General features: G+C 61.6%; 1 protein-coding gene across 2 annotated transcripts; it reads left to right on the top strand.

The window, feature by feature from the left end:
* Positions 1 to 2,223: 2,223 nt before the first annotated feature.
* Positions 2,224 to 22,748, top strand: RBBP8NL (RBBP8 N-terminal like). Of its 2 annotated transcripts, none has more exons than XM_033187008.1 (14): positions 2,224 to 2,566; positions 13,474 to 13,617; positions 14,772 to 14,814; positions 15,431 to 15,526; positions 15,874 to 15,986; positions 16,504 to 16,576; positions 16,794 to 16,951; positions 17,079 to 17,161; positions 17,455 to 17,621; positions 18,391 to 19,129; positions 19,405 to 19,585; positions 20,084 to 20,154; positions 20,231 to 20,336; positions 21,990 to 22,748. In XM_033187008.1, exons 2-14 carry the CDS (start codon positions 13,557 to 13,559, stop codon positions 22,106 to 22,108), a joined length of 2,010 nt encoding a protein of 669 aa, XP_033042899.1. In that variant the 5' UTR covers positions 2,224 to 2,566; positions 13,474 to 13,556; the 3' UTR covers positions 22,109 to 22,748. The 2 variants fall into 2 exon arrangements, with proteins under 2 accessions (XP_033042899.1, XP_033042898.1); XM_033187007.1 differs by lacking the exon at positions 2,224 to 2,566 and adding an exon at positions 4,859 to 5,079.
* Positions 22,749 to 25,206: the final 2,458 nt, after the last annotated feature.

The following is a 25,206-nucleotide window of genomic DNA, read 5'->3' as shown; positions in this document are numbered from 1 at the left end:
TCACGGGGGGCTTCCCTGTAGAGGGGTGCTCCAATGCCCAAGAGCTGGCTGGGAAAGGGAGGGGAGCAACCACAGGGGACTCCAGTCCAGTGGGCATCTGTGGGCCGGTCCAGGAAGGATCAGACCCTAAGGCTCTAAGGAGGCTGTCCCCACCTCGGTGGCAGATGAAGGTCTCAGGGAGGGGCCCACCCACCCCAGCCTGGGCCCTGTGTGCCACTATGCCCTATCTTTAGAGCAATCTGATGAGGTGGAGCCATGGGCAAACCCTTACAGGACAAAGGCCAGAGATGCCGGCACCATGCCCGGGTCTCCCTGCCAGGCCCATGCTCTGGCCACACCTTGGGACCCTGGAGCCGATTCCACCCCACACTCGCACAGCCCGGAGAGTGAGGGACTCACCTGCCATGCCCTAATCCTGTCTTTATATGAAACTCGGATATTTGGTTAATTGTGAATTGTTCCTGTTAATTTAGACTTCTTAAAAATACGGGCCTGGTGGCTCACACCTGTAATCCCAACACTTTTGGGAGGCCAAGGCGGGTAGATCACCTGAGGTCAGGAGTTCAAGACCGCCTGACTAATACGGTGAAACGCCATCTCTACTGAAAATACAAAAATTAGCTGGGTGTGGTAATTAGCTGAGTGCATGTCTGTGGTCTCAGCTACTCGGGAGGCTGAGACAGGAGAATCACTTGAATCCTGGAGGCGGAGGTTGCAGTGAGCTGAGATCGTGCCACTGCACTCCAGCCTGGGCGACAAGAGCAAAACTCCGTCTCAAAAAAAAAAGTTGAACTTAGGGTTACCATAAGCCCCATCAATTCCACTCCTAAATACACACCCTAGAGGATTGAGGACAAGTGTTCAACCAAAATCTTGCACACTCATGTTCATAGCAGGACTATTAGCACAAGTGGGAAGGTGAGACCACTAAGTGTCTGTCAGCTGATGACTGTGGTCCAGCCGTGCACTGGAATATTATTCAGCCAGGAACAAGAGGGAGGCCCAGCTGAACCTTTGAAATATCGTGCTCAGATAAAGAGGCCAGGCATGAAGAGCCAAATGCCGTTCGATTCTATTTTTATGAAATGTCCAGAATAGGCAAACCCATAGAGACAGGGTGACTGCTGCCAGGTACAAGGCTTTCTCGGAGGTGAAGAAAATGTTTTGGAATCAGATCACGATGATGGCGGCACAAATGTGTCAATGTATGAATGACACTGAGCAGTTCACCTTAAGAGGGCTGACACTCAGGCAGGTGCTCACACGGAGACGCATCCAGCAGAAAGCAAGCTCACCGCAAGCAGCAGCTTCCCTGGGGAGGGGACGAGACTCGACAATAAAAGGAGACTTTGGTCTCATTCGTCATGTCTAGTGCTTCGCAGGAGGGGGCGGAGGGGCATCCTTGCAGTTCTTGTGTTATCAAAAAGTAATTTTTAAAAAAGGGTGCCTACGTTATCTTAAGTGAAACGACTCGGACACAGAAAGACAAACACTGCAGGTTCTCACTCATAAGCGGGGGAGCTAAGTCACGAGTGCTCGTGCAGCCGAGTGTGGACGGACGGACAATGGGGCCTCGCAGGGTGGAGGGAAAGGAGGATGGGTGGCTGCTCGGGGATGCCATGTGCATTGCACCTTCCATGGATGCACCAAAGGCCCCAAGTCCACACAATACAACGTCTCAATGCAGCATCATTGTACTTATACCCCATGAAGCTACACAAATAAAAATCATGAGAACACAAAATAAGGTAACTAGCAGTGAGACCACGTGGAGGGAAGATGGGGGCTTCTTCCTTCCCCCCACCAAGAAAGCCTCCGCCCTCCCAAGTGCCCAGGCAGGGCCCACATCTGCACCCCCCCTGCCCAGCGCAGCCTGGCCCCATGGGCACACAGCACCTGCCATCACGATGCTCCCAGCCAGGCCAGCAAGGGCTTGTCTGCGGGGAGTGTGGGGATGGGCCCCCGTCATCACAAAAGGCAGCCCCACTCCTGCAGGGCCACACTAATAGGTGACCCATTTAGCTGGGGGCCAGGGCTGCAGGGCTGGCCTGCACTGCCCACCCCACTCTTTATCTATCACTCCAGTAACACAAATACCAGGCAGCAGGGCCGGCTTTTAAAGGTGCGTTTACAGCGAGATGCCTTTGAAGCTTATCTCCCACCCCTTCCAGCTCAGGGATAAAAGGCTCGAGAGCTGCCTCACCCCTGGGGTGGGTCATCGTACCCCCATCTGGCCCAGGAAGCAGGCATGGGGGGCCATGGGGAGCCCTCTTGGTCCCCCTTCCCAGGCCCAGCAGCCCCAGCCCCTCAGGGGCAGGTGGGGGTGGCTGCTGGGGCTGGGAGGTCACACACACACTTGGGCCCTCATTCCGCAGCTGTATAATGGGGCAACGGAGCAGCCCCCAAACTGAAACCTGGCCACGGTGTGCCAGCAGTGTGTTGAAGGCTTGCTGTCTCATTCCGCGATGCTTCCTGTGAACCTGGACGCCGGTGCCTGGGTGTCCATCACACCCCCCAGCTCCTGACTGATCAGGATTCAACAGACATTGGCTGAAGGAATGAACAGGTGAGTGGTACCAGGAGAGGACCCCCTTTCATCCTCATCAGCCCTGCAAGGGACAAGTAAACTGAAGCTCGGACAGTGCCCTCTATGTGCCCGATTCTCACAGCCAAAGGTCCCCTAAATGTATGAGTCACGTTCATGGCCATCCATGTGCCCAGAGCCTGGACAGGGCCTGGTGGGCGGCCAGGAAATGGGTCTTGGATGGTTGCATGAATGAACAAAGGGACACACAAACCCACGGTTGTAGGACACTGACCTCCAGCGATATTCACCCTCCTCCTCTCCCAGCCTTCCCTCCTTCTCTGTCCACGGTGCAGGTGCAGTACCAGGGGGGCGACCATGTTGCCTGGAGTTCAGGGTAGGAGGTTGCTGACCTGGGGTGCCACCTTCCCCCTGGGGACCCAGTCACAGGCACAGCCTGCACGGACACCTTTGTCCTGTATCACCAAGGCCTGGACATGGCAGGGTGGGGCAGGCAGGCACGAAAACTGGCTCAGTCCAGGAGGGTGCTTGGCTTTGCCAAGGGAGGAACTCGAGAGCGAGCCGATGGTGTTAGACAGCAGCTTTGATTGAAGCAGCCATGCATGGCAGCCGCAGAGGGACCCCTTCTTGTGAGGCAGGTCTCCCCATAGGCAGTGAGCCCAGAGCAGAGCTCACATTCATACCTGGAGGCTGCAAGTTCAAAATCAAGGCACCCGCTCGTTCCATGTCCGGAGAGGACCCACTTCCCGGTTCATAGACAGCACCATCTCGGGTCCTCACATGGTGGAAGGGGCAAGGGACCTCCCTGGAACCGCTTGTAGAAGGACACCAACCCCACCCCGGAGAGCTGCAGCCTCACCACCTTGCCATCTCCCAGAGGCCCCGTCTCCTAACATCATTGCCTTGGGAGTTAGGATTTCAACAGGAATCTGGGGCAGACACGAAAAACATCCAGACCACAGCACAAAGCAGCTACACGTGTCCACGCACACATGTGCACACACACGCGCTCACACATGCACACACAGGCACACACACGTAAGACATGCACACACACTCGTATCCACACGCACACGCTCACACATGCACACAGTCCCCACACAGGTACACACAAAACACACTCCAGCAGCAAGCAGAGCCCATTTGCAAAGGGCCCAGCCAGAAGCAGGGAGGTGGCTGGAGGAGGGGCCTCCACAAAGCTCCCAGGCCAGCCAGAGCTGGAGTGGCCCATGCCGACCACGACCTCCTCCCAAGAGCCCAGCCCTGAGTGGGAGGGCATCGTGGGGCCAGAGATGACCAGCCCTCATCCCAAGCCCAGAACTGGACCACCAGCCACCAGCAGGGGCCCTGCCAGGGAGCAGGAGGTCTGTCCTCCCCTCATGGCAGGGGCTGCAGGCCAGGCTCCCAGGCTTCCTCCTCTGAGCCCCGTGCATTCCTGGGGTCCTTGGGTGCCCTGGGGATTGTGGTCCCAAGGACTCAGGAACCCCCGGTCTGCTTCTCTGCAGAGCTAAGACAGGCTGAGGATGAGGCGGAGGCAGAGGTGGGGAGGAGGGAGTGGGGAGGAGTCGTGGGTAGGACACAGCGGGTGGGGCACGGGGGTTCAGGGCTGTGCCCTGCAGCCACAGTGTTGCTGTCCAGGGAACACACGTGAGACCACAGTGTAAGGCTGCTCCGGCACCTGGGCCGTGCCATCCAGGGCCAGGCCATCCCCCAGACTATTTGCCCCTCTGGGCTCCACCTGGCCAGGGTCACCCAGCCTACCTGGAGACCGGAGAAGCCCACTCACAAGCACTCACAGACCCCGGACAGACTGCACAGACCAGAGGCCCAGCGTGCACCCAGTCCCCCTCAAGCAGAAGGCCTGCTTTCCCGGGCAGGGCGGGCCATGCTGGGCGGGTTGCTTCCCATAGCAGCTGCTGGATTTCCGTCTGCTGGGCTCTGGCAGGGACAGATCTTGAGACTATTATCCCCAATTTACAGACAGGGAAACCGAGGCCAGAAAGGAGACTGTCGCCTGCCTATGGTCAGCCCACAGCAAGCTGAGCTGTGAACAGCAGGAGGGGCCAGTCTGCACCAGAGGCCACCTGTCCCAGGGTGGCAACACAGTACGTTTACTCACTCCCGCCTGCAGCCCCCCACTTGAGCACCCCTGCAAGCCCTCCACCCTTCCCCGCCCGGGCCCTTCGGGTCCCAGGTCCCAAACTGGATTCTCAGTGCTAACCAGCTTGGCTCCTGCCAGCAGCCCAGCCTCCTCGCGGTGATTATGAGGAAACAATCCCATCTCTATGTGGCTTCAGACCCAACCTGTCCGGCCACTTTCTGCAAGATGGCAGAACCCGCCTGGCGGCTCGGGGCAGTCTCTGCCTCCTTTCTGCTCCTGGCTGGGAGAATCAAAAACCTGTCAAGCGGGTTTGGCCAAAATCCTGTCTTGTTGCCTGTGCAGGTTCACACCCCGCTCACTTCTCTCTCCCCGTGGAGAGCGTGGGGGGCTCCGCTCAGAGGTCGAGGGAGGTCGAGGCAGGGCCAGGAGCCATGTGAGTACCCGGGACCCCAAGGCCAGGCCACTCAAGCAGCGGGGTAGGCTGGGATCCCTGGCTGGGGCACTCACCAGGGAGGCTGGAGGCCCAGCTCGGGCTCTTGCGAGGAGAGCCGTGGGGATTGGTGGGACTGGACGTCTTCCCTAAGGGGTGGCACAAGGCTGCTCCTGGTCCAGGGGCCTAGCAACGGAGAGAGCTCAGTGGGCGTTCCGGGCAGGAGCTGGGTGCGAAGAGGCCAGGTCTAGTCTGGCACCAGGGCCCAGGAAGTGTCCTGGTCTGCTGAGGGGCTTGGGGCATCAGGGACAGGCTGGTGGCCTCACCCTCCACCCTGGGCCTGCCCTGCCCCGCCATCCAGGTTCACAAGAGGACAAGCGGGCCCAGCCACAGAGGTGAGGGTGGTGCAGGGGTGCAGCATTTGCAGCTGGGCACTAAGCAGGGGACTCCCTGCCGCTGTGTCTGTGGGGAAGCAGCCACAAAGGCAGGCCTTGCTCAACCCCCTCCCCCACTGGCCAGGCCTCAGGGAGCGAGCAGGCAGGGCAGGAGAGCAGCCCGGCCCACTTCCACCTCCGGGAGGGAGTCGGGTTGCAGGGCTGCTGTTACCTGAGCTGCAGGGACATCTCGGCTAGCTCCTCTGTGCATGTGTGCACACGAGTGCACGGGGGGCGGGGGGTCATGTGCATGTGGGGTACACGAGTGCATGTGCACACATGACCTGCGTGTGCAGCTGTCCCGGGGCCCCTGCGGCGGCTGTGTGCACAGCAGGGGAGGGTGGCTGTGGCAGCGCAGGTGGCTGCTCATTGGACTGTGCACCAGTGTGTGTTCCCCGAGTTAGGATGCTGCTGTCCACCCGTGTGGGTGTGGGCGTCACGCGTGTGCACATGTCTGTCGTGGGTCCATGTGTCTAGAGGACATCAGAAACTGCCCTGGCAGAGACATCTCTGTGGACTTGCCCCCGCCCCCACCCTGAACTGGCCTGGGGAGTCACCAGGAGGCCCTGGCTGTGTCCTGGCTGTGTCCTTGCACGCTGGTGACTGTGGACAGATGACACCTCTGAGCCTCAGCTCCTTCATCTACAAAGTGAGGGTTGCTGTAGCCATTCCATGGGCGAGTGTGAGGCAGCTCCACCCCCAGGCTGGCCCTGCCAGTCCCTGATCTGGCCCTGGGGCACCCACCAGGTGCCCTGACAGCCCCCATGAGCCCGGGTCAGGACTCACCACCAACATCTGTTCTACAGTCAGAGAAACTGTGGCACGGCCAGACAAGTGACCTGGCCGAAGTCTCCATGGGAGAGGCTTTGCCCATTACCGCAGAGGGTAGGAGGAGACTGAGGCCACGTCCAGTCCAAATCTTGCTCCACCTGCTCATCTCTGATCTGCTTCAAGCCTCAGTGTCCAAACTTGTAGAATGAGACAATCAGCACTTCCTCCGAGGCCAGGTGGGCCCTGACCACATGCGTGTGCCCAGCCTAGCTAATGCAGTGGGTGCTCCGCGGGGGCAGCCAGGTGGTGGACGGGGGCAGGGGAATCCCTTGGGGAGAAGTGGGTCAAGGTGCAGAGGGCACCGCTCTGAGCTTGGCTGCCTCAGCAAAACTACAGGATGGTTTCAGTGCCCATGCAAGTGGGAAAAAGCCTGGGCATGGTGCTTGGCACAGAGCAGCATGTGATCAACAGCAGCCACTGCCACTGCCACTGCTACTGCCACTGCCACTGCCACGGCTATGCCACTGCCACTGCTACTGCCACTGCGACTGCCACAGCTATGCCACTGCTACTGCTACTGCCATGGCTACGCCACTGCCACTGCTACTGCCACTGCCACTGCCACTGCCACAGCTATGCCACTGCCACTGCTACTGCCACTGCCATGGCTATGCCACTGCTACTGCCACTGCCATGGCTATGCCACTGCTACTGCTACTGCCATGGCTATGCCACTGCTACTGCTACTGCCATGGCTATGCCACTGCCACTGCTACTGCCACTGCCACTGCCACGGCTATGCACTGCCACTGCCACTGCTACTGCCACAGCTATGCCACTACCACTGCCACTGCTACTGCTACTGCTGCGCCCATCACTGTTGCTCCTGGATAGGTGGGTAGTCAGTCAGATGGATACACAGACAGCCCAGGCCTCAGAGACAGAGGGCACCTGTGTCCAGCTCTGCACTCCTGCCCCGAAGGGCCTCCTGGGGGGCAGTGGCTGGGGTGAAGAGCAGATGGCCTGGCAGACATCCTTGGAGCGCTGGTGCCCAGACAGCTTCTCTGGTTGAGTGCCCTGGGAGAGGCGGGGAGCCCAGTGATGCCCTGGATGCCGCCTGCTCAGACAGCAGAGGAGCTCAGGGGCCCCGGCCTCCCAAAGGACAGGGCAAGAACAGGCATCACTGTGGGTGTTGCCCCTTGGCCGGACAGTGCCCAGTCCTGCCAGGGCCACGGCTGGGCCTGTGATTCCCTGGCCTGTGTGTGGGAGGCAGGTGGCATCTCCCCTGGGCGCAGCCACAGTAATGCCATGAGCCCAGTGGAGTCCATAGTGAGCGGCTGTCCGAGGATGCGTGTCGTCACTGTCAGCAGCCGGACCTCCACCCTGCGTGTGGGGAGGGCTGCATTCTCCTGCACAAGGCCTTTGTGGCAATGGGATTTGACTTTGTCCAAGCGCAGAGGGTCCTGCCGTTAGCACTGCTGGACACCTGGGGTCCCACATGAGGGAGGCACAGGAGAACTCGGGGTCTCCCTCTGCTGCTCACTGAGCACCCCCGTCTACGGAGCTCCTGGGCACACAGGCTCCACCTGTAAGCAGCTTCTAAGCAGCCCAATACAGGGGTGGGGTGCCTTCATCCCCAGGCGAGGAAACAGGCTCAGAGAGGAAAAGCAACTTGCCCAAGGTCGAATAGAGAGCAGAGACAGGTATGAGAGCCCCACATGGCTGTCGACTGGGAAGCCCACACCTTCACCCTCTGCCCAGACTGACTCTCCAGCCAGCACCCTTCAGGAATGCGACCCCTGCCCCACCCCAGCCAGCTCAGCGGGTGGTGGGGGGTGCACCCTCTCTGCTGGGGCTCTGAGAACCCATGAGGCTGGACTAACAACAGCAAACCTCTGCCCGCTCTGAGTGGCCACTCTGAGGGCCCTGGGAGGGTGGGTGGAGACCCCAGGAGGGCAGGTGGGGGCTCTGGGGGCCTTCAGAGGGAGGTGGGAGTCCCGAGGGACAGGCAGGGCCCACAGTGCACGTCCATTCCCTGGGTGAGGACATGAGGTGGAAGGTGGTCTGCCAGCCTTAGGCTCCCCATGGAGGGCTCTCCTGGGTCCTGGCTGGGGGATAAGAGGCACCAGTTTATTGGGTGGGCTCTGTTCCGTACTGGTGAGAGCAGCACGTCACCTCTTGGTTTTAAGGAGCAGTCCCCAGAAGGCAAAGGTGCTGGCACCAGTAGCACCTCACCGCAGGAGGCGGAAGTGCGGACCTGGGCTGGCCAAAGCCCAGCCCGGCTCTCACTAGCTTTGACCATGGGCAAGACCCTACCTCTGGGTCGTGTTCTCAGTGGCAAAATGGAGCAGAGGGCAAGGCATGGTGGGGTGAGGGTGGTGTCGAGGGGGACAGCCATGCACCCCTCACACCTATCCCTCCCATGGCCCAGCTGTGAGCCGCAGGTGGGACAGCGGCTCACTAGCCTGCCCTCCCCTTCCCTCACTCCTTCCAGGGAGCTCAGCACCTGCAGAGATCCTCCAGCCTGGACTCCCAGAGTGGGAGGGCTGGGAGTGGGAGGAGTGGCTGAGGGTTACCCTGGACTAGAGCTCAGCTGTCTCACCCCAGCCCTGTGAAGCCCCCCAAGAGTCTCAGCCCAGCCCCTCCCCACCCCGGCAGGCTTGCTCCCCCATCACAGTCCCACTGCAGCCCCCACCCAGGCCTAGAGGAGACCCTCCTTCCGAGTTCCCCCGGCCCCAGCACCTCTAGCTGCCCTTGGCAAGCCCAACAAACCCTAAGAAGGCTGACTCAGGAAGAAAAAGTCAGCCCCACTGACTCCCCTGCTCACCCCTGGCACAAGGCTGTGGGCCAGGTCTGGGTGAATTTCTACGATCCCGGTTCATTTCTTCTCCCCAAAAGCATCAGGGCTTGCAACTTGCCTCCATCTCCCATCCCTTCCCCAGAGCTCTCCAGCACTCTAGGAGGGTAGAAGCTGGGACTGGGGCTGTCCCAGAGGTGCTGGAGCCTGGGAGACTGATCCTGGCCACTTTGCATCTCTGTCACCTGCTCACCCTGAGGGAAGGCCCCCCCCGCCCCAGGCACTATCACTTACCGGACCCAGTGGCCTTGCCCAGGCCCACCCTACTCTGGGCCTCTGGGAAACGAGGCTCCCCAGCAGGGTGCACCCTACGGCGATGCCAGACGCCCACCAGCCCTGCCTCCGGGTATGTGTCTGCGCCGTTCCCTGCCCAGTGGGATGGGGACTCTTTCCGCAGTCCTTTGGGGGCCTTGAGAGTGGCAGCCAGGCGGGGCCTGCAGGTGGTTTGGGGCACAGAAAGGATTCTGTGGGTGGGAAGCACAGCAGAGGCGCAGTCCCGGCCTCTGTACCACGGTGACTTCACTGGGAAGGAAGCCTGCCTCTCTTGTGCAGACCTCTCCCAGGCCCACAGGTACCTTGGGCTCCCTTGGGCAGCTCCTTTATGGGCGTCGACCCAGCCCACGTGGCAGGTGCTGGGGGCCAGGGAAGAGCGGCCTGTTGGGCGGGTCCGGGTGGAATTTCAGGAACTGCAGCTCAGTCCCCTCCTGGCCCTCCTCAGCTGCTTGAGCCTAGGGAGGCGCCAGCTCCAACAGCTTCCTTCCGGGGGCCCCTTGGCCAGGAAAAACCAGCGCAGCTGGGTGCACCAGAGCCATGGGGACGATGCCCCAGTCCACACAGGGAGAGCACGCAGGACCCACAGCCCCAGGAGCCAGGCACAACCCAGATCCCACTTCCCACTGGGTGACTGAGACGGGAGGTTTGATCTGTTTGAGCCTCAGTTTTTCCATCTGGAGCGGGGTCTTCGTGATGTGGTCAAGATTCCATGGGCTGTCAGGAAGGTCTCAGTGTGTATGGAGTTCAGGAAACGGGGGTCAGAACCACTGATGATGGCCACGTGACCTACTTCCGGCAGGCTACATGCTATCCCCACCTCTGGAACTCAATGTCCTGTTGGCCCCCTTCACCGGCAAAGACATCCCTCCCAGGGAGCTCTGGCTCCCTCCCAGCCTCCCACCAGGAAAGCTCCAAGTCTTCCTGGTCCCAGGATCCCTCACCCCCCAACACAGAGCCACCAACTGTCACCCCCACTCCCTCCGAGGGTGGCTGGAGGTCCCAAAGCCCAGGCGGGTCTGTGGACTGAGTCCCTGGAGCCCAGCATCCTGATGCTCCGCCCTCCATGCGGCCCCACCAGCCCTGTCAGGGGCCCCGGGGACGCTGTGGCCACCCCCAAACAGGGGCCACACTCTGTCCCATACCCCTCGCTGCCCCACCAGGCTCAGCACTAACACGCTTGACCACAGGTGCAAGGACTCGGCGGGAATTAGGAGAGTCTCCTTCCAAGTGGCTCCAGTCACCATCCCCACCCCAGGCCCCGGGACTTCTCTTGGGGTCCCAAGGCCTGCCACCCTGAGTCACAGGCACCCCCAGCCTCAGCCCCAAAGACACCCACCACCCAACTTCCAGGGTCCCAGGGCAAGTGCCTCTTTCTGTATTCAATGCACCCTCAAGTCTGTCTCGGGTGGTTTGGCCACGCTGGGATGGGCATGGGGCCAGGTGGCCGCCACGCTGGGATGGGCACGGGGCCGGGTGGCCGCCACACTGGGATGGGCATGGGGCTGGGTGGCCACCATTCCACCCATCATGGGATGGGGTTTGGGGGTCCCATTTGGGATGGTTCTGTAGAGTACTGCTGTGGAGAGGACCCTCATGTGAGCGTCTTCAGGCTGACCTTTGAAAACCCAGATGCAGCCATGGCCGCTCCCCTCTGTGGTCCACTTGGGCTGGGCTGGCCATTGCAAGGCCTTGGGCATGGCCTCCAGCTGCAAGCCTAAAGTTGGATTTTGAGCAGAGTAGTGCGCATCTGAGCAGAGACCAGAGCTTCCCAGGGATGGTCACCCTGGAGAGTGGTTCTGGAGGAGATGCGGAGAGGTAGGGGGTTCAGGGGAGACTGAGGGGGAGGCCAGGCAGGGAGGAGACCAACACAGTTGTTCAGGTGATGCACCAGTGGTCCCACGGTAGGTTGGTCATGCACACACACAGCACACACACACACAAAACACATGCACACCAGCTCGGGCATGAACACACAGCACACACACACACACAAAACACATGCACACCGGCTCGGGCGTGAACACACAGCACACACACACACAAAACACATGCACACCAGCTCGGGCGTGAACACACAGCACACACACACACACACAAAACACATGCACACTGGCTCGGGCGTGAACACACAGCACACACACACAAAACACATGCACACCGGCTCGGGCGTGAACACACAGCACACACACACACACAAAAAACACATGTACACCGGCTCGGGCGTGCACACACAGCACACACACAAAAACACATGCACACACCGGCTCGGGCGTGCACACAGAGCACACACACACAAAACACATGTACACCGGCTCGGGCGTGAACACACAGCACACACACACAAAAACACATGTACACCGGCTGGGGCGTGCACACACACAGCACACACAAACACAAAACACATGCACACCGGCTCGGGTGTGAACACACAGCACACACACACACAAAACACATGCACACCGGCTCGGGCGTGAACACAGCACACACACACACACAAAACACATGCACACCAGCTTGGGCGTGAACACACAGCACACACACACAAAAAACACATGTACACCGGCTCGGGCGTGCACACACACAGCACACACACACACACAAAACACATGTACACCGGCTCGGGCGTGCACACACAGCACACACACACAAAACACATGCACACACCAGCTCGGGCGTGCACACACAGCACATACACACAAAACACATGCACACCGGCTCGGGCGTGCACACACACAGCACACACACAAAAAAAACACATGCACACCGGCTCGGGCGTGAACACACAGCACACACACACACAAAACACATGCACACCGGCTTGGGCATGAACACACAGCACACACACACATGCACACTGGCTCAGGCATGCACATACACAGCATGCACACATGCACACTCGTTCGGGTGTGCACACACACGGTACACATACATGCACACTGGCTATCATACACACACACGGCACACACATGCACACTCATTCGGGCGTGCACACACATGGCACACACACACGCATACTTGCATCCAGAACATGTCAAGGCACTGAGATGCAAGGGTTAGGTAGTGGCTCCTACCCCTTCCTGGAACCCTCCAGCCTCTGCGTGTGGGAGCTGCTTCTGGGTAGAGGGGGCTGCTGTGGCTGTGTGTGTTTCTGTGTACCTGCAACTGCGTGTGTAGCCGTGTCTCTATGTCTGCACAGATTTACGTCAGCATGTACCCATGTCTATGTATCTCTGTGTGTTGTGTGTGGGCATCTCTGTCTGTGTACATATGTGTTGTATGTGTGTCTGTAGGTGTGCGCATGTGTGTTGTGTATATGCATGCTTTGTGTGTGTGCGTGTCTGTCGGTGCATGTGTGCTGTGTGTGTACATGCTCTGTCTTTTGCATGTGTGTGCATATGTGTTGTGTGTACATGCTATCTGTGTGTGTATGTGTGTGTGTGTGCCTATGTGACTAGATTGAAGCTGCCACAGCATTGGAGCGGGGCAGAGATCCCAGAAGGGAACTGGGTACAAGGGCTCCGGTGAAAGGGAAGGAGCCGCTGTGACCGTAGTGTTGGGGCTGGGGTGTGTACAGTGGCATGGTCAGGTCTGTGGGGCTCTTGCTGGTGAGGTCTGACTCCCAGCGTCACATCTGGGCAGGTGCCACTGGCACCATCCAGCTCTCACCAGGCTTCCCTGTCCCTCCATTGAGGTCCAGGGGCAGGGCTTATGTGGGGACAGGCCAGGCACTGATGGGCTGGATACCTGGGGAGAACGGGGCGGCTCAGAGGGGCCGGCACTCACCCCCAGATGCCCCCTGGCCCCTCCATCCCCTCCCGCACAGCAGCCAGCACCCTGCCCTCTGGCCCCCGTCCACATATGTGTGGGAGGAAGCCACACAATGTACTACCTCTGCACCTGTCCGTGGGGTTCCGGAGCCTCCAGCCCACCTCCCATGAGTGGCCCTACAACATGACGTGGGGTCTGTTCCACATAGACACAAGGAGTCCCAATCCTCTCCTGGACTCCACAGCCCACAAGCCCTTCCTGAGCAGATCCCTGTCCCCTCTTCCTCCTCTTCAGGATGGACACAGAGGGGCTGTAAAGGCTGCAAACATCTCCACAACCCCTGCACAGAGGGGCCCGGGCCAGGGCCACAGGGAGCCATGGAGAGCTTCATGGAGTCACTGAACAGGCTGAAGGAGATCCACGAGAAGGAAGTCCTGGGTGAGGGGCCAGGGACAGATGCCGGGCTAGGGAGGGGTCTCCACAGCCCTTACCTAAGGGCCGGGGCAGGCCAGGGTGCACCCCTGATCACCTCCAATTCCCAACAAGTCAGGGGACGGACACTGTCTTTTTGGCCCAGGTAGGGGAGTCCTGATCCAAGGCCCAGAGCAACAAAGTGGACAGACGCCCTGCCTGGGCCCCACAAGTGCTGACCTCAAGCTGGGGTGTCCTCAAGCCACTCCCAGAGTGTGGCCCCGAGGGGGAGGAGCACTTTCAAGGGTTGCCACCAACACCTCATGGCCACCTGCCACCCGAAGGCTGCATGCTGCCCATGCTTTGTTCTCCCATGGGGCTGGCCATGTGGCAGAAAGTAGAGCCCACCCTGGCCGGCCTGCTGAGCTCACCACAGCAGACAGCCACTTCCAGAAACAGGAGCTTATGGCTCTCTGGACCCATCCAGAACATATCAAGGCACTGAGATGCAACTCTTCTCTTCCTTCTAGGATACACCCCAGGCTCCGCCCCTGTCCACTTCCCCCACCAGGGACAGGGCCCAAGCCCCCCCCCCCCCCCCAGTCCAGTCCCAGAGCCAGCACCTTCCCCTGGTCTTTCCACTGAGCACCCGCGCCCACCTGCAGGTCCAAGGACCTGGCTGTCTCCAGGCAACCCAGAGAGGTGGGGCTGCTGGGGTTAGCCAGGCCCAGGCTAGATCCAAGATATGACAAGGAGGAGGTCTGGTGGGGTCTGCCCCAAAAGCTCATCTTATTTCAACACTAGCTATGACGCACACATACACACACACACACACACACACACACACACACACAGACAATGGCCCTCCGGTCCCTCTGCCTTTCACAGGTGGCTGGTCACTTGCGGCACCGGGGTCCCTGCTCACCCCCAGACACCCCTAGACAGATGCCAGAGGCAGGGACCCCAGGGGAAGCGGCAGATACTGGGCCAAGACCACCGAGTCTCAGGCAGCCCTGGGCCTAAGCACAGACAGGGGCCCACCTGGCAGGGCTCCCCCAGGGGGTGCAGGGGACGGGAGTGCCACATTGCAGCTCTGCCCAGACCCCGTGGTGGGGAGGCTGCAGGGAAAGCAGCAGCTGGGCCTGACCGCCCCCTACTTGCCCCTCTGCTCGCTCCCCCAGGCCTGCAGAACAAGCTTCTGGAACTGAACTCAGAGAGGTGCCGGTGAGTCAGGCCAAGCAGGGCCCCCTCCGCAGGGGCCACACGAAGCTCCAGTGTGCCAGCACTGCCACCATCCTATGGTGCAGAGGGGAAACTGAGGTTCAGTGTGGGGGCAGGGGGAGTCACTCATCCAAGGTCACATGGTGAGCAGGACTTGAACCCAGGTGCGTTGGCCTCCCAGGGGCGGGGCAAGCCCTCTACTCAGGGTGTCTCCCACCCCAGGATCATGATCAGAATATCAACAGTACGTTCATGGTGAGCTGGGGTCATGTCTGGTCATACGCTGGCGGGCAGGCAGGCTCCCTGCGTTCCGGGCTTATAGACCTGGCTGTGGCTCTGCCTGCACCATGGCACTAAAGTGGTGCGTGGACAGGACAGACGTCACAGAGGGGCGGCAGATGACTGGGGGAGCACCGGGTTAGGCGTTGCCGGGTGAGGCGTTGCCCCCACAGGGCCCACTTCAAGGGCAAGTCCCCACAGTGAGGGGCACCGAGCAGGATCCAGCCCCAGACCAAGGCTGCAGGTGCCAAATGGCACTGCCCCCCCAGGCTGGAAGGTGGGGACAGCATGTGTCTTCCTGGATGGAACAGGACCCCACCTTAGCTGTTTCCCGCCACAGGGACACCCAGAGGATCGAGGAACTCTTTGCCAAGAACCACCAGCTCCGGGAACAGCAGAAGACACTGAAGGAGAACCTTCGGGTGCTGGAAAACAGGTGGGCCTGGGAGGACACCTCGCAGCATGGCCAGGACCGGTGGGCTCAGGGGAGGGGGAGATGACAGGGCTTCTCGGAGAACGAGTTTGGGAAAGTCCAGGACAAACTGAACCAGGAAGGTTTCTCCACTGCAGAACATCTCAGAGCCTTAAGTAAACTGCATTTTCAAGATTTCTCCCCAAACTCAGTGAAACATGGGACCCCTTGCCCACGGGGTGGGAAGAGGCCTGGGGCTCTACAGAATAGTTTGGGAAGGGCAAGGGCACTTCCCGGCAGTGGGGCGGTGGGTCTCAGGCCCTCTGGCTTCCATGCCATCCCTCAGACTTCCTGTGTCCCCATCCCTGCAGGCTGCGGGCCGGCCTGTGCGACCGCTGCTTGGTCACCCAGGAGCTGGCCAGGAAGCGGCAGCAGGAGTTCCAGAGCTCCCACCTGCAGAACCTACAGCACATCTTCATCCTCAGTGAGCCCCACCTGCCAGACAGCCGGGGTCCTCTCCCACGGGGCCAGGCGACCTCAGGGCCTGTTCAGTCCATGTGGGGGTGTGGGGAAAGGAGGCAGGGCGATCAGCCCCACACCACTGGGGGAACCTCACAACCCAATCTACTGACACACACAGCCCCCAGCTGGCGCTGGTGTGGCCCTCCCTCAACACAGCCCCCTGCCCCTGCGCTGGGGCATCCCTGCCCCCACAGGGCATGACCTTTTTCCTGTGATGCGGAAGGTCCTGCAGTCCTGAGTTCCCGTGGCCCTCCTGATGACCGAGGGCGAGCCCCCTTCCCTCGAGGCCGGCGCGGCTTATTCAACGGCATCCAATCAGCCACGCATGCAGCAGCATCCACGGCGCGCCTGCTGCCTGCCAGGCCCTGGGCTACGTGCTGGGGGCACTGCTGAGGGGCTTCCCTGGTGCTGTGATGACCCCACCCCAGCCCCTGTCCCCCCCAACCCCTGCCTGCTTTGCTAATCAGTGCCTTTTGCAGCCCACGAGGTGAACGGACTGAAGGAAGAGAACGAGACCTTGAAGGAGGAGGTGAAGCGGCTTCGGGGCCTGGGGTGAGTGGGAAAGAGTCCCAGGCTCAGACACCCCACTCCCCAGCACCCCCTGGGCAGCACTCGGCACACGTCCCTGGGGGAACCACCCATGGAGGGCTCTCGGGCAGTGTCGGGACCGCTGCGTCCCCTGGGGTCACCCAGGAGCAGGCCCGGCTTTTCTGATCATCTCTTGGGATATTACTCTCCCTCCCCCTCCCTGTCTTTCCCTCCCCTCCAGAGAGAGGCCCAAGCCCCTGGCCAAGGAGGGCACCTCAGACCCCCCCTCACCCCTGCTGCTCCCCTCCCCTGGCGGCTGGAAGGCCATCACAGAGAAGCCACCAGGAGGCCATGAGGAGGCTGAGGAAGACCACCAGGGCGCAGGCCTACAGGGAGAAGGTACTGTGGGGACCGGGTGAGGCTGAGAGGCTGGGCCCCCGCAGGACCAGGGATCCTCCCCCTGGGGCTGAGCCGCCGCCCCTCTGAGCACCTCCCAAGCTCTCACCCCTGGCTTCTCCTCCCACAGAAAAGCCAGCAGGGCACAGGGCATCTCCAGTGGCCAAAATCTCACCAGGGGCCACCCTGCCTGAGTCGTGGGCCCCAGACATGGTAAGTGCAGGGACCTGGAGCCCACCATGCACAGCTGGGCCAGCGCAGGCAGGAGGCTGGAGGCAGCTGCACCTGCAGTATGCCAGCCTCTCATGCGCCTCACCCCGAATGTGCCCCTCCTTCATCCCAGGCAGGAGCCACTGCGCTCCATTTGGTGTGGGTGGGGGCGCAGCTCTGAGTGGGTGGGTCCAGCAGTGAGCAGGGGCAGAGTGGGAGCAGCCCAGGGCAGGCGGCAGAGGCCATAGCAGAGGCCACACATGCCCCTGCCCAGGCTGACCCACCCATCCTCACAGAGCCCCCAGCGCATCTCCAACCAGCTGCACGGGACCATCGCCGTGGTACGGCCTGGGTCCCAGGCTTGCCCTGCTGACCGTGGGCCCACCAATGGGACGCCCCCACCACTGCCCGCCAGGAGCAGCCCACCCAGCCCAGCGTATGAGCGCGGCCTCTCTCTGGACAGGTACCCGCCTGCCCCACCCCATCCAGAGCAGCCTCAGACAAGCTCCTCTCTCACCCCGGTACCAGGGCAGTCCCTCTGATTGTCCCCAGACAAGCTCCTCTCTCCCCCAGTGCCAGGGCAGTCCCTCTGATTGTCCCCAGACAAGCTCCTCTCTCCCCCGGTACCAGGGCAGTCCCTCTGATTGTCCCCAGACAAGCTCCTCTCTTCCCCGGTGCCAGGGCAGTCCGTCTGATTGTCCCCAGACAAGCTCCTCTCTCCTCTCCCCCGGTGCCAGGGCAGTCCCTCTGATTGTCCTCACAGCCCCTGACCTTCTCTGGCTTAGCTTTTTCTGGGCACCCAGCCTGGACCCAAGTTCCCAGGTGGACAACTCTGGAGTGGCCGGGTGTGGGGTGTGGGGCAGGGGATGGGGACATTGTGTGAGAACAAGTAGGGGGTGGAGGGTGGGCAGGTGGCTAGGACCCTCCAGGTGAGGAGCAGGGGACTGATGTCCCCGCCAAGAAGGCACAGAGGCCTCGGCATCTGGCCCTGCCTTGGAGCCCAGACCACAGGCCACCTCTGGCCGGGTCCACACAGCATGGCCTCCAGAGCCGAGGGCTGAGCCTCCCCTCCCTCCACTGCCTGCCATGGGACCCATGCAGCTTGCTCCACCTCTCTGGACCTCAGTTTCCTCACCTGTGGAGTGGGTGCCTGTCATCTCCCCCTCTCAGAGCTCACTGGGACGGTCACAGCTCAACGTAGCCATGGTCATTGGGCTTCTCCTCCCTCACAGCTTCCTGCGGGCCTCCCGGCCCTCTGCCATGACGCATGAGACCCTGAAGCACTCCCCGAAGGTGGACCGGCTCTGCCTCCTAAACCGCCCCCTCTCCCTGCACCTTCGGAGCCCCCGCAGCAGCCCCCTGGCCCCTGCTGCAGCCCCCTGTGACCCCCGGCTCCAGGACCTGAAGGCCGGAGAAGCAGAGGCCTGGGAGGAGCCTATAGAACTGCTGGGGCTACCCCGTGCCCTGGCGGGCATGCAGGACCTTCGCCTGGAGGGGGCACTACACCTGCTCCTGGCCCAGCAGCAGCTGAGGGCTCGGGCCAGGGTAGGCAGTGTCAGGCCAAGGGGCCAGCCCACACCTGGGGAGATGCCGCCCTCCCCACCAGTCGGCTCCAACTCTGAGGGCCCTGAGAGTGAGGGGGCCAGGGCAGCTCTGGCCGCAGCAGCAGGCCTGCCTGGAGGGCGGCACACACAGCCTTTAGGCCCGGGCCGCGCCCAGAGGACGGAGGCTGCAGCAGCACAGGACTGTGCCCCAGACAAGCCCCTGGACCTCTCGGAGTGGGGCCGGGCCAGGGGCCAGGACACTCCCAAGCCAGCCGGCCAGCATGGGTCACTCAGCCCTGCCACTGCCCACACTCCCAGCCCCGAGCCACCCACCGAGTCTGGACCCCTGACTCGCAGTCCCCAGGCACTCAGCAATGGCACCAAGGGGACCAGAGCACCAGAGCAGGAGGAGGCTCGCACTCCCGTGGTAAGGAGCCCGGCCCTAGCTCAGACCCTGTCCTCAGCCTCCACATCCCCCATCCCGGGCCAGCCTCCAGCCGGACCTCGGGCTGCTCTCTTCCCTCTGCCCACCAAGTTGGTTCCCAAGGAGAAAGCAAGGCTGCCTCAGCCACACTAGAAAGGGAAAGGCAGGCCCCCCCACCAGCTGCAGCCTCAAGAGGGGTCCCACCGGCCATCCAGGGCTAAGTTGGGGGCAGGAAAGTCTCCCAAATAAACTCCAGCCACCTGCTTGCCTCCCCCCAGGACCCCTCACGCCCACTTCCAGGGTCCCAGCTCAGCCTGTCCTCTCCAGGCAGGACAGGAGATGAAGACACAGGGAGGCCTCTGCCACCTCCCCACCCACAGCTGCCTCCCCACCCACAGCTGCCTCCCCACCCACAGCTGCCTCCCCACCCACAGCTGCCTGACCTGGACGGCCACTCAGGTACAGTGAGCACCTGGGGTCAGAGTCCAGCTGGGAGGTGTTTTCCCCATGGGGAGAGAGGGTGGTGGTCAGTGACCACCGGGAAGAGGTGTCTCCAGGCCCAGCTCTGCCCTGCCGACCTGACGGGGCAACTCCAGGCTCCAGGGCTTGGCTCTTCCACCTGCAGACACTGGAGGAAGCTGAGGGCCCGGCAGGAGCTTCTCTAACCACACCCAGTGAGGGGGAAAAGCACCTTAGCAATTAGGGTTGCAAGCAGGCTGTGAGTCCCCATCACACAGCATCCAAGCCAGGGGCGGGCACCCCAGCTGCTGGGGACACTGGGCCTGAGCCCAAACCCCAGTCTGCCTCCTGTCAGCAGGTGCCCTGGGGCAGGTCACTTGGCCCTCTGTGCCTCAGTTTCCCCATCTGCAGAGTTGTCTCCACCCATCCTAGTCTGGCAGGCTTGGGAGACTCCCGGGGCCACCAGCCTGGCCTGATCCTACACCCTGCTTCCTTCAGAGCCCAGCAAGGCTGAAGTGCTGAGACCAGAGTCCGAGGAACGGGATGAGACAGACACCCCAGGCGGCGAGGTGGGTCCAGGCCACACACTCCACAGGGCCGTGCCGGGAGGTGCTCCTCTTCCTGACCACACCCACTTCTCCCCAGGCGGACCAAAGCATGACTGGGGAGGGGCCCGGGTGTATCTGCGCCCAGGATCACGGGCAGGGTCTGCCACAGAAGAGGAAGCAGGCCTCGGAGCCCGGGGACAAAGGTACAGCCGGCATGGGGCAGGTGCAGAGAGGCGGGGCAAGGGTAGCCACAGCACTCACCTCTCCTCAGTGCCACCTCCCCTCCTGGCTACCTGGAGAATGGTAGCCTCAGAATGATGGAGCCAAAAATGAACCTCAACCCTCCCCAAATGAACCCCACAGAGGAGCGCAGGGGCGGCCAGAATGAGTCCTTCCTGTGTAGCCTCTGACTGTGTAGCCTGGTGTCAGGTCCTTCCAAATCTGAGCCCCAGTCTCCTCGCCTGTAAGGGGGCTGACATTAGGGATTGTAGGAGATTTCAGGGAGAGAAGGAGCCAGGGGATGGTCATTGTCCCCACCATCGTCCTGGGAGGAAGGGCGTCCTGGTGCATAGGATAAGCCACTGACATGAGGAGCAGATCCCTCTTGTCCACCTGCAGATGGACAAGAGCAGGGCCTCTTGTCCACCTGCAGATAGGGGCAGCGCAGAGGGCACAGCTCCAAGGGACATGGGGCACATTTGCTCCCCTGGGGAACTGCGGATGGCTCCAGTGTTTGCCAAGGGCAGTGTCCTTGGGCCCAGCTCCTCCCAGTAAGGCCAGCAGGAGCCTCAGCCCTGGTCCGAGGGTATCGGGACAACTTTTCATTTCCTGCTCTGGGCTCAATGGCAGCTCCAGCTGGGGTCCAGGAGCCCATGAGAGACTTTGAACACCTAATCATACGGCCCTGGTGTTTGTCCGGGCAGGGCCCACAGGCAGCAGGCAGGGTGGTGCTGCCAGTATGTGACATTGTTGCTGGCAGGCGGCCGTGGCCTGCGTCTGCCCGGAGCGGCAATGGAGACGAGCACGGCCCTTATTCGAGGCACTTCCTGCTGAGTGGGTGGAAATGACCCCGGGGGGTGCAGTCTGTGAGCCAGCACCCCCTTGTGCTCCTAGCTGAGCCAGGGCCAGGGACACTGGCAGGGGTTCCTGAGAAACAGACATGGTGGTCAGTGAGAGCAGGTCCCTGCCCAGCATGGGCACAGCTCAGCGCCAAAGCCAGTGTCCTCGTGCCTGGCGCCCCGGGAGAGGGGGTGCAGCTGTGGCTGCCTGTGAGCCTCACGACCCTGCCCAGCAGGTGGGATCATCACTGTTTGGCTGGTGCAGAAATGGAGGCTGAGAGGGGAGAGGTCACTTGCCCAAGGTCACAGGTCTGGGAGCTGGGTCAGGATCCAAACGTGACCCATTTACCTCAGAGCCTGAGCTCATTGTGCCCCAGAGACGGCCTGAGCCCAGCATCTCAGCAGGATCCCCATCTCCGGACCGTCTCGGGGACCAGGCGTCCCTCCCCTGCGGCCCCAGCCCGGGGGCAGGACCACTGAGGCCTGCAGCCAGTTTCAGGCCAGCTACTATGGCCTGGCTCCCTCCGAGGTAGCAAGGGGGCCGCTGGGGTCAGCGCCGTCTTCGGGGTTACACAATCGGGAGAGTGTCCACCCTCCACCCAATTCTCAGGGTTCACCCTCAGATCAGGCTACCCCTGTTCTGGGCACTGGTTTCTGTAGGAACAAGGGTAGCCAGTACACTTCCCCAAGCACCCAGCTCCCACGCCCAGAGGAGACCCAGGAGGCCCTAGGTGAGAGCCAGTGTTGCCTCAAAGCAAGGCACGCAGCTCCAGCCTGACCTCCAGCCACTTCCCGTAGCCTCCAAAAAGCAATCCAGAGGGAGAAAGAAACTGCCAGCCACTGAGGGCCCCGGGAGCCCAAGGGATGCCAAGGACGACAGTCCCTCCCCCGACAGCAGCCCCTGGGAGGAGACCTAGCCAGCCTGCACCAGGGTCCACAGCAAGCCCGAGGCGGCCCTCCACCTGCCCACCAGGGCCTGGAGAGGGCACACCATGCAACCAGCAGGCAGCCCCGCACAACCCCTGGGAGGAGACCTACCCAGTCTGCACCGAACCCACAGCGCGCCCAGGGCAGCCCTCCGCCTGCACACCACAGCCTGGAGAGGCCACACCACCCAACCAGCAGGCAGCCCCGCACAGCCAGTGGTGGGCACATCCTGGCCCACTTCAAGAAGGGCTGGAGGACCAAGAGGGGTCTCAGGCTGGCGATTCACCCTGTCTCCACCCACCTGGGAAATGCTCTGTGGCCCCTCCCACAGCCCAGCACCTGCTCCCTGGGGGGTGTGGGGACTGGAGGCAGGATCACTCAGGCTCCAGCCCAGCCCCACCCCTGCTGTGCACTGCAGCCCTTCCCACGCAGTGCCCGTGCTCTGGGAGGCAACAGACCACTCCGACCCCCACCCCTGCGCACCAAGCTCCGAGCACAGTCTTGGACGCCCCCTCGTGGGCTCCCGGCAAACAGATGTCTAGCAGTGAGGGTGGAGGGAGGCGGTGGGCAGCAGCACCCTTGCAGACGGGGTCCCCTGAGTGATGGAGAATAAACACCTGAAGAATCGTGCGTGTGTCTGGCAGGGCCGAGTTCAACCGGGCCTCCACCTGCCCGGGCCCCAGGACACCTCTGACTGTGCAGGGACTGAGAGGTCACCCCTTGCGGGAGGGCAGAATGAAACCAGCTCCTCTGCACAGTCTGCAGCGGGAAGGGACCAGGGCGCCCTCAGGGAAGTGCCTGGCAACGGCAGCGGGCGTGTGCACCTGCCCTTCCTCACCAGTCCCTGGCCTGGTAGCCACAGGGCAGCTCGCCAGGACTCCACCGGGAGCACTCAGGGCTGTCTGCTCCTCCAGGGAGGATGGGTATCAGTCCCTCCCAGCTTTGTGGGAAGAGCTTAAGAAACAGATTCCTGGGCCCAACCCCGGATCCACTGAACCAGGACCTTGGAGGTGGGCCTGGAGTCTGTGTTTTAAGAAGCTCCCAGGGATAATTCTCCTAAATGTGAAGTTTGAGCATTGCCCTTTCCAGGGCAGAGACAATGGGCACTGACACCTCTGCTGGGCACCAGGGAGTGGTGGGCAAAGGAGCAATAGCACCAAGTCATGGCTAGTGTTGGGGGACGGGGAGGAGAGCAGGTGTCCCTGGGAGGTCAAGGCAGGTGGCACCTGCAACCCGAATGTGGGTTCTGAGGGATGAACAGGAGTGTGCCGAGTAGGCAAGGAGCTAGAATGTTCTGGGAAGTTTGCTGAAACCCCAACTCTAGAAAACTGGACAAGGATCAGGCAGAAAGGAAAGGTGGGGGCCACGGACGGGTGTCAGGTCAAGGGGGAAACTAGGAAGTCAGCCCGAGAGCCAGGCCTGCAGTCAGGGACATCCAGACAGAGCACTGCGCTTGACACCTGCTCAGAGTTCAGGGTAAAGGCCAGGGAAAATCAGGAGTGAAACTCATCAGCAGGACCCTCTGCGGCCACAGCACCAAGGTGAGCTGGGCGTTTAAAACCACGCGTCACAGGGATGGCAGGACACAGGCCAACAACTGGGCTGGGTGAAGCCTGGGCCACACTGGGGTGCGGGCCTGGCTCGGGGGCACTGCCTCCCACCTGCAGCCTGTGGCTTGTCTGCCTGTTGGCCTGAGAGGCCAGAGGGACGGAATCACCAAGAGGGAAGCCCAGGTGTGTTAACGGTTGCTTTAATTTCTCCAGAATCACATGAAGCAAAAGCCGTGTGTTCCCTACACACCATCTGCAGGCCAGGTTGGCTTCTGGCCACCCATCGACACCCTGGGGAGGGGAGAAGCCTGGCAGTGGGAGCCTAGCAAGGGGGTTCAGCAGACCCAGGAAGAGACCCCTTTCCTGCCTCAGCATTCTTCCTGGTCCCTCAAATTTCAGCTTAGTGCCAGCAAAGAACTGGCTAGGAGCCCTCCCTAGTACACAGCCAATCGTCAGGGCCTGGCGCTGCAGCCAGCGCGGACAGCTGCCTCCTGCCTCCCGACCTCCACCCTCACTTGCCCCTTTCTGTTCTCATCTGACACCAGATTCTCTGCAAGCTGCTGGTGTATGGCTCACCCTCTGCTGTCAGGCCCCTCCTCCTGGTGACAGCCAGCAGGGATGGAGGGCCCACTGTGTACCTGCCCCAGCCTCAGCACCTTACACTGTTGGTCGCACTCACTCCCCGCTCACGGGATCCCCCAGGCACATACAGTTAGCAGCCCACTCTGTGGATCCACAATCCGCAGCCGCCCCTCCGCCGTGCCACCCAGCCCCACATTCTCCCGGACAGGACAGCTGCCCACCTTCCCCTAGGCCTGGCAGAGGCCTTGGAGGCCAACTTGGAAGGGCAGAGGGAAAGGAAGCGGAGGTGCTGAGTGCTGCGTGAGCCCCAGTGGTGGCCTGTGAAGGCCCACAGGAGGGAGCAGGGCAGGTAGGAGGCGGGGAGGGGCCTGAAGGGCAGGGGCCCATGCTAGGGGTTGTGATGAAGACCCTGTCTTGCCCACTCACCCACTGTCTTGTTGACCATCATGCTGCCTCCCCACACACCAGGTGCTCCTAGGGCCAGCGCTGTGCCTGTCGGTCCCACCGAGTCCCCAGCACCCAGCGCAGGAGAGGCTGGGCGCATGCCGGCGGGTGTGGAGGTACTACGGTGCATTTGCGGGCTGACCACTGCATGTGTCTGGCCTCCAGCCACAGCCCGATCCCCTCACTGAGCCAGTTTCATCCTGACAATACCCTGAGGCTGAAATCACTGTCCCACTTTAAAGATAAGTAAACCCAGGAAAGAAAGCTGGACAGGGCAGGCAGGTGGCACAGAGGTGGCTGCAAGGCCCTGAGTCCCTCCACAAAGAAACAGTGGGTTCCCCTCCAGACCGCAGACAGGCTCCCAGGCTCCAGAGGCAGGCCCTGAGCATCCTGGCGGCGCTGGCTCGCAGGTTCTGAAGTCAGGGACACGCGGGGACAGAAAAAGGCCTGGGCACAAGGCAGGCTCAAGATCACTTTGCTGCTGCAGGAAGTGCAGGACTGCCCGGGCTTCA

The sequence above is a fragment of the Trachypithecus francoisi genome, unplaced genomic scaffold, assembly GCF_009764315.1.
Source record: "Trachypithecus francoisi isolate TF-2019V2 unplaced genomic scaffold, Tfra_2.0 Lachesis_group21, whole genome shotgun sequence".
In the NCBI taxonomy this organism is placed as follows: Eukaryota; Metazoa; Chordata; class Mammalia; order Primates; family Cercopithecidae; genus Trachypithecus; species Trachypithecus francoisi.
This window is presented reverse-complemented; position numbering and strand designations above follow the sequence as displayed.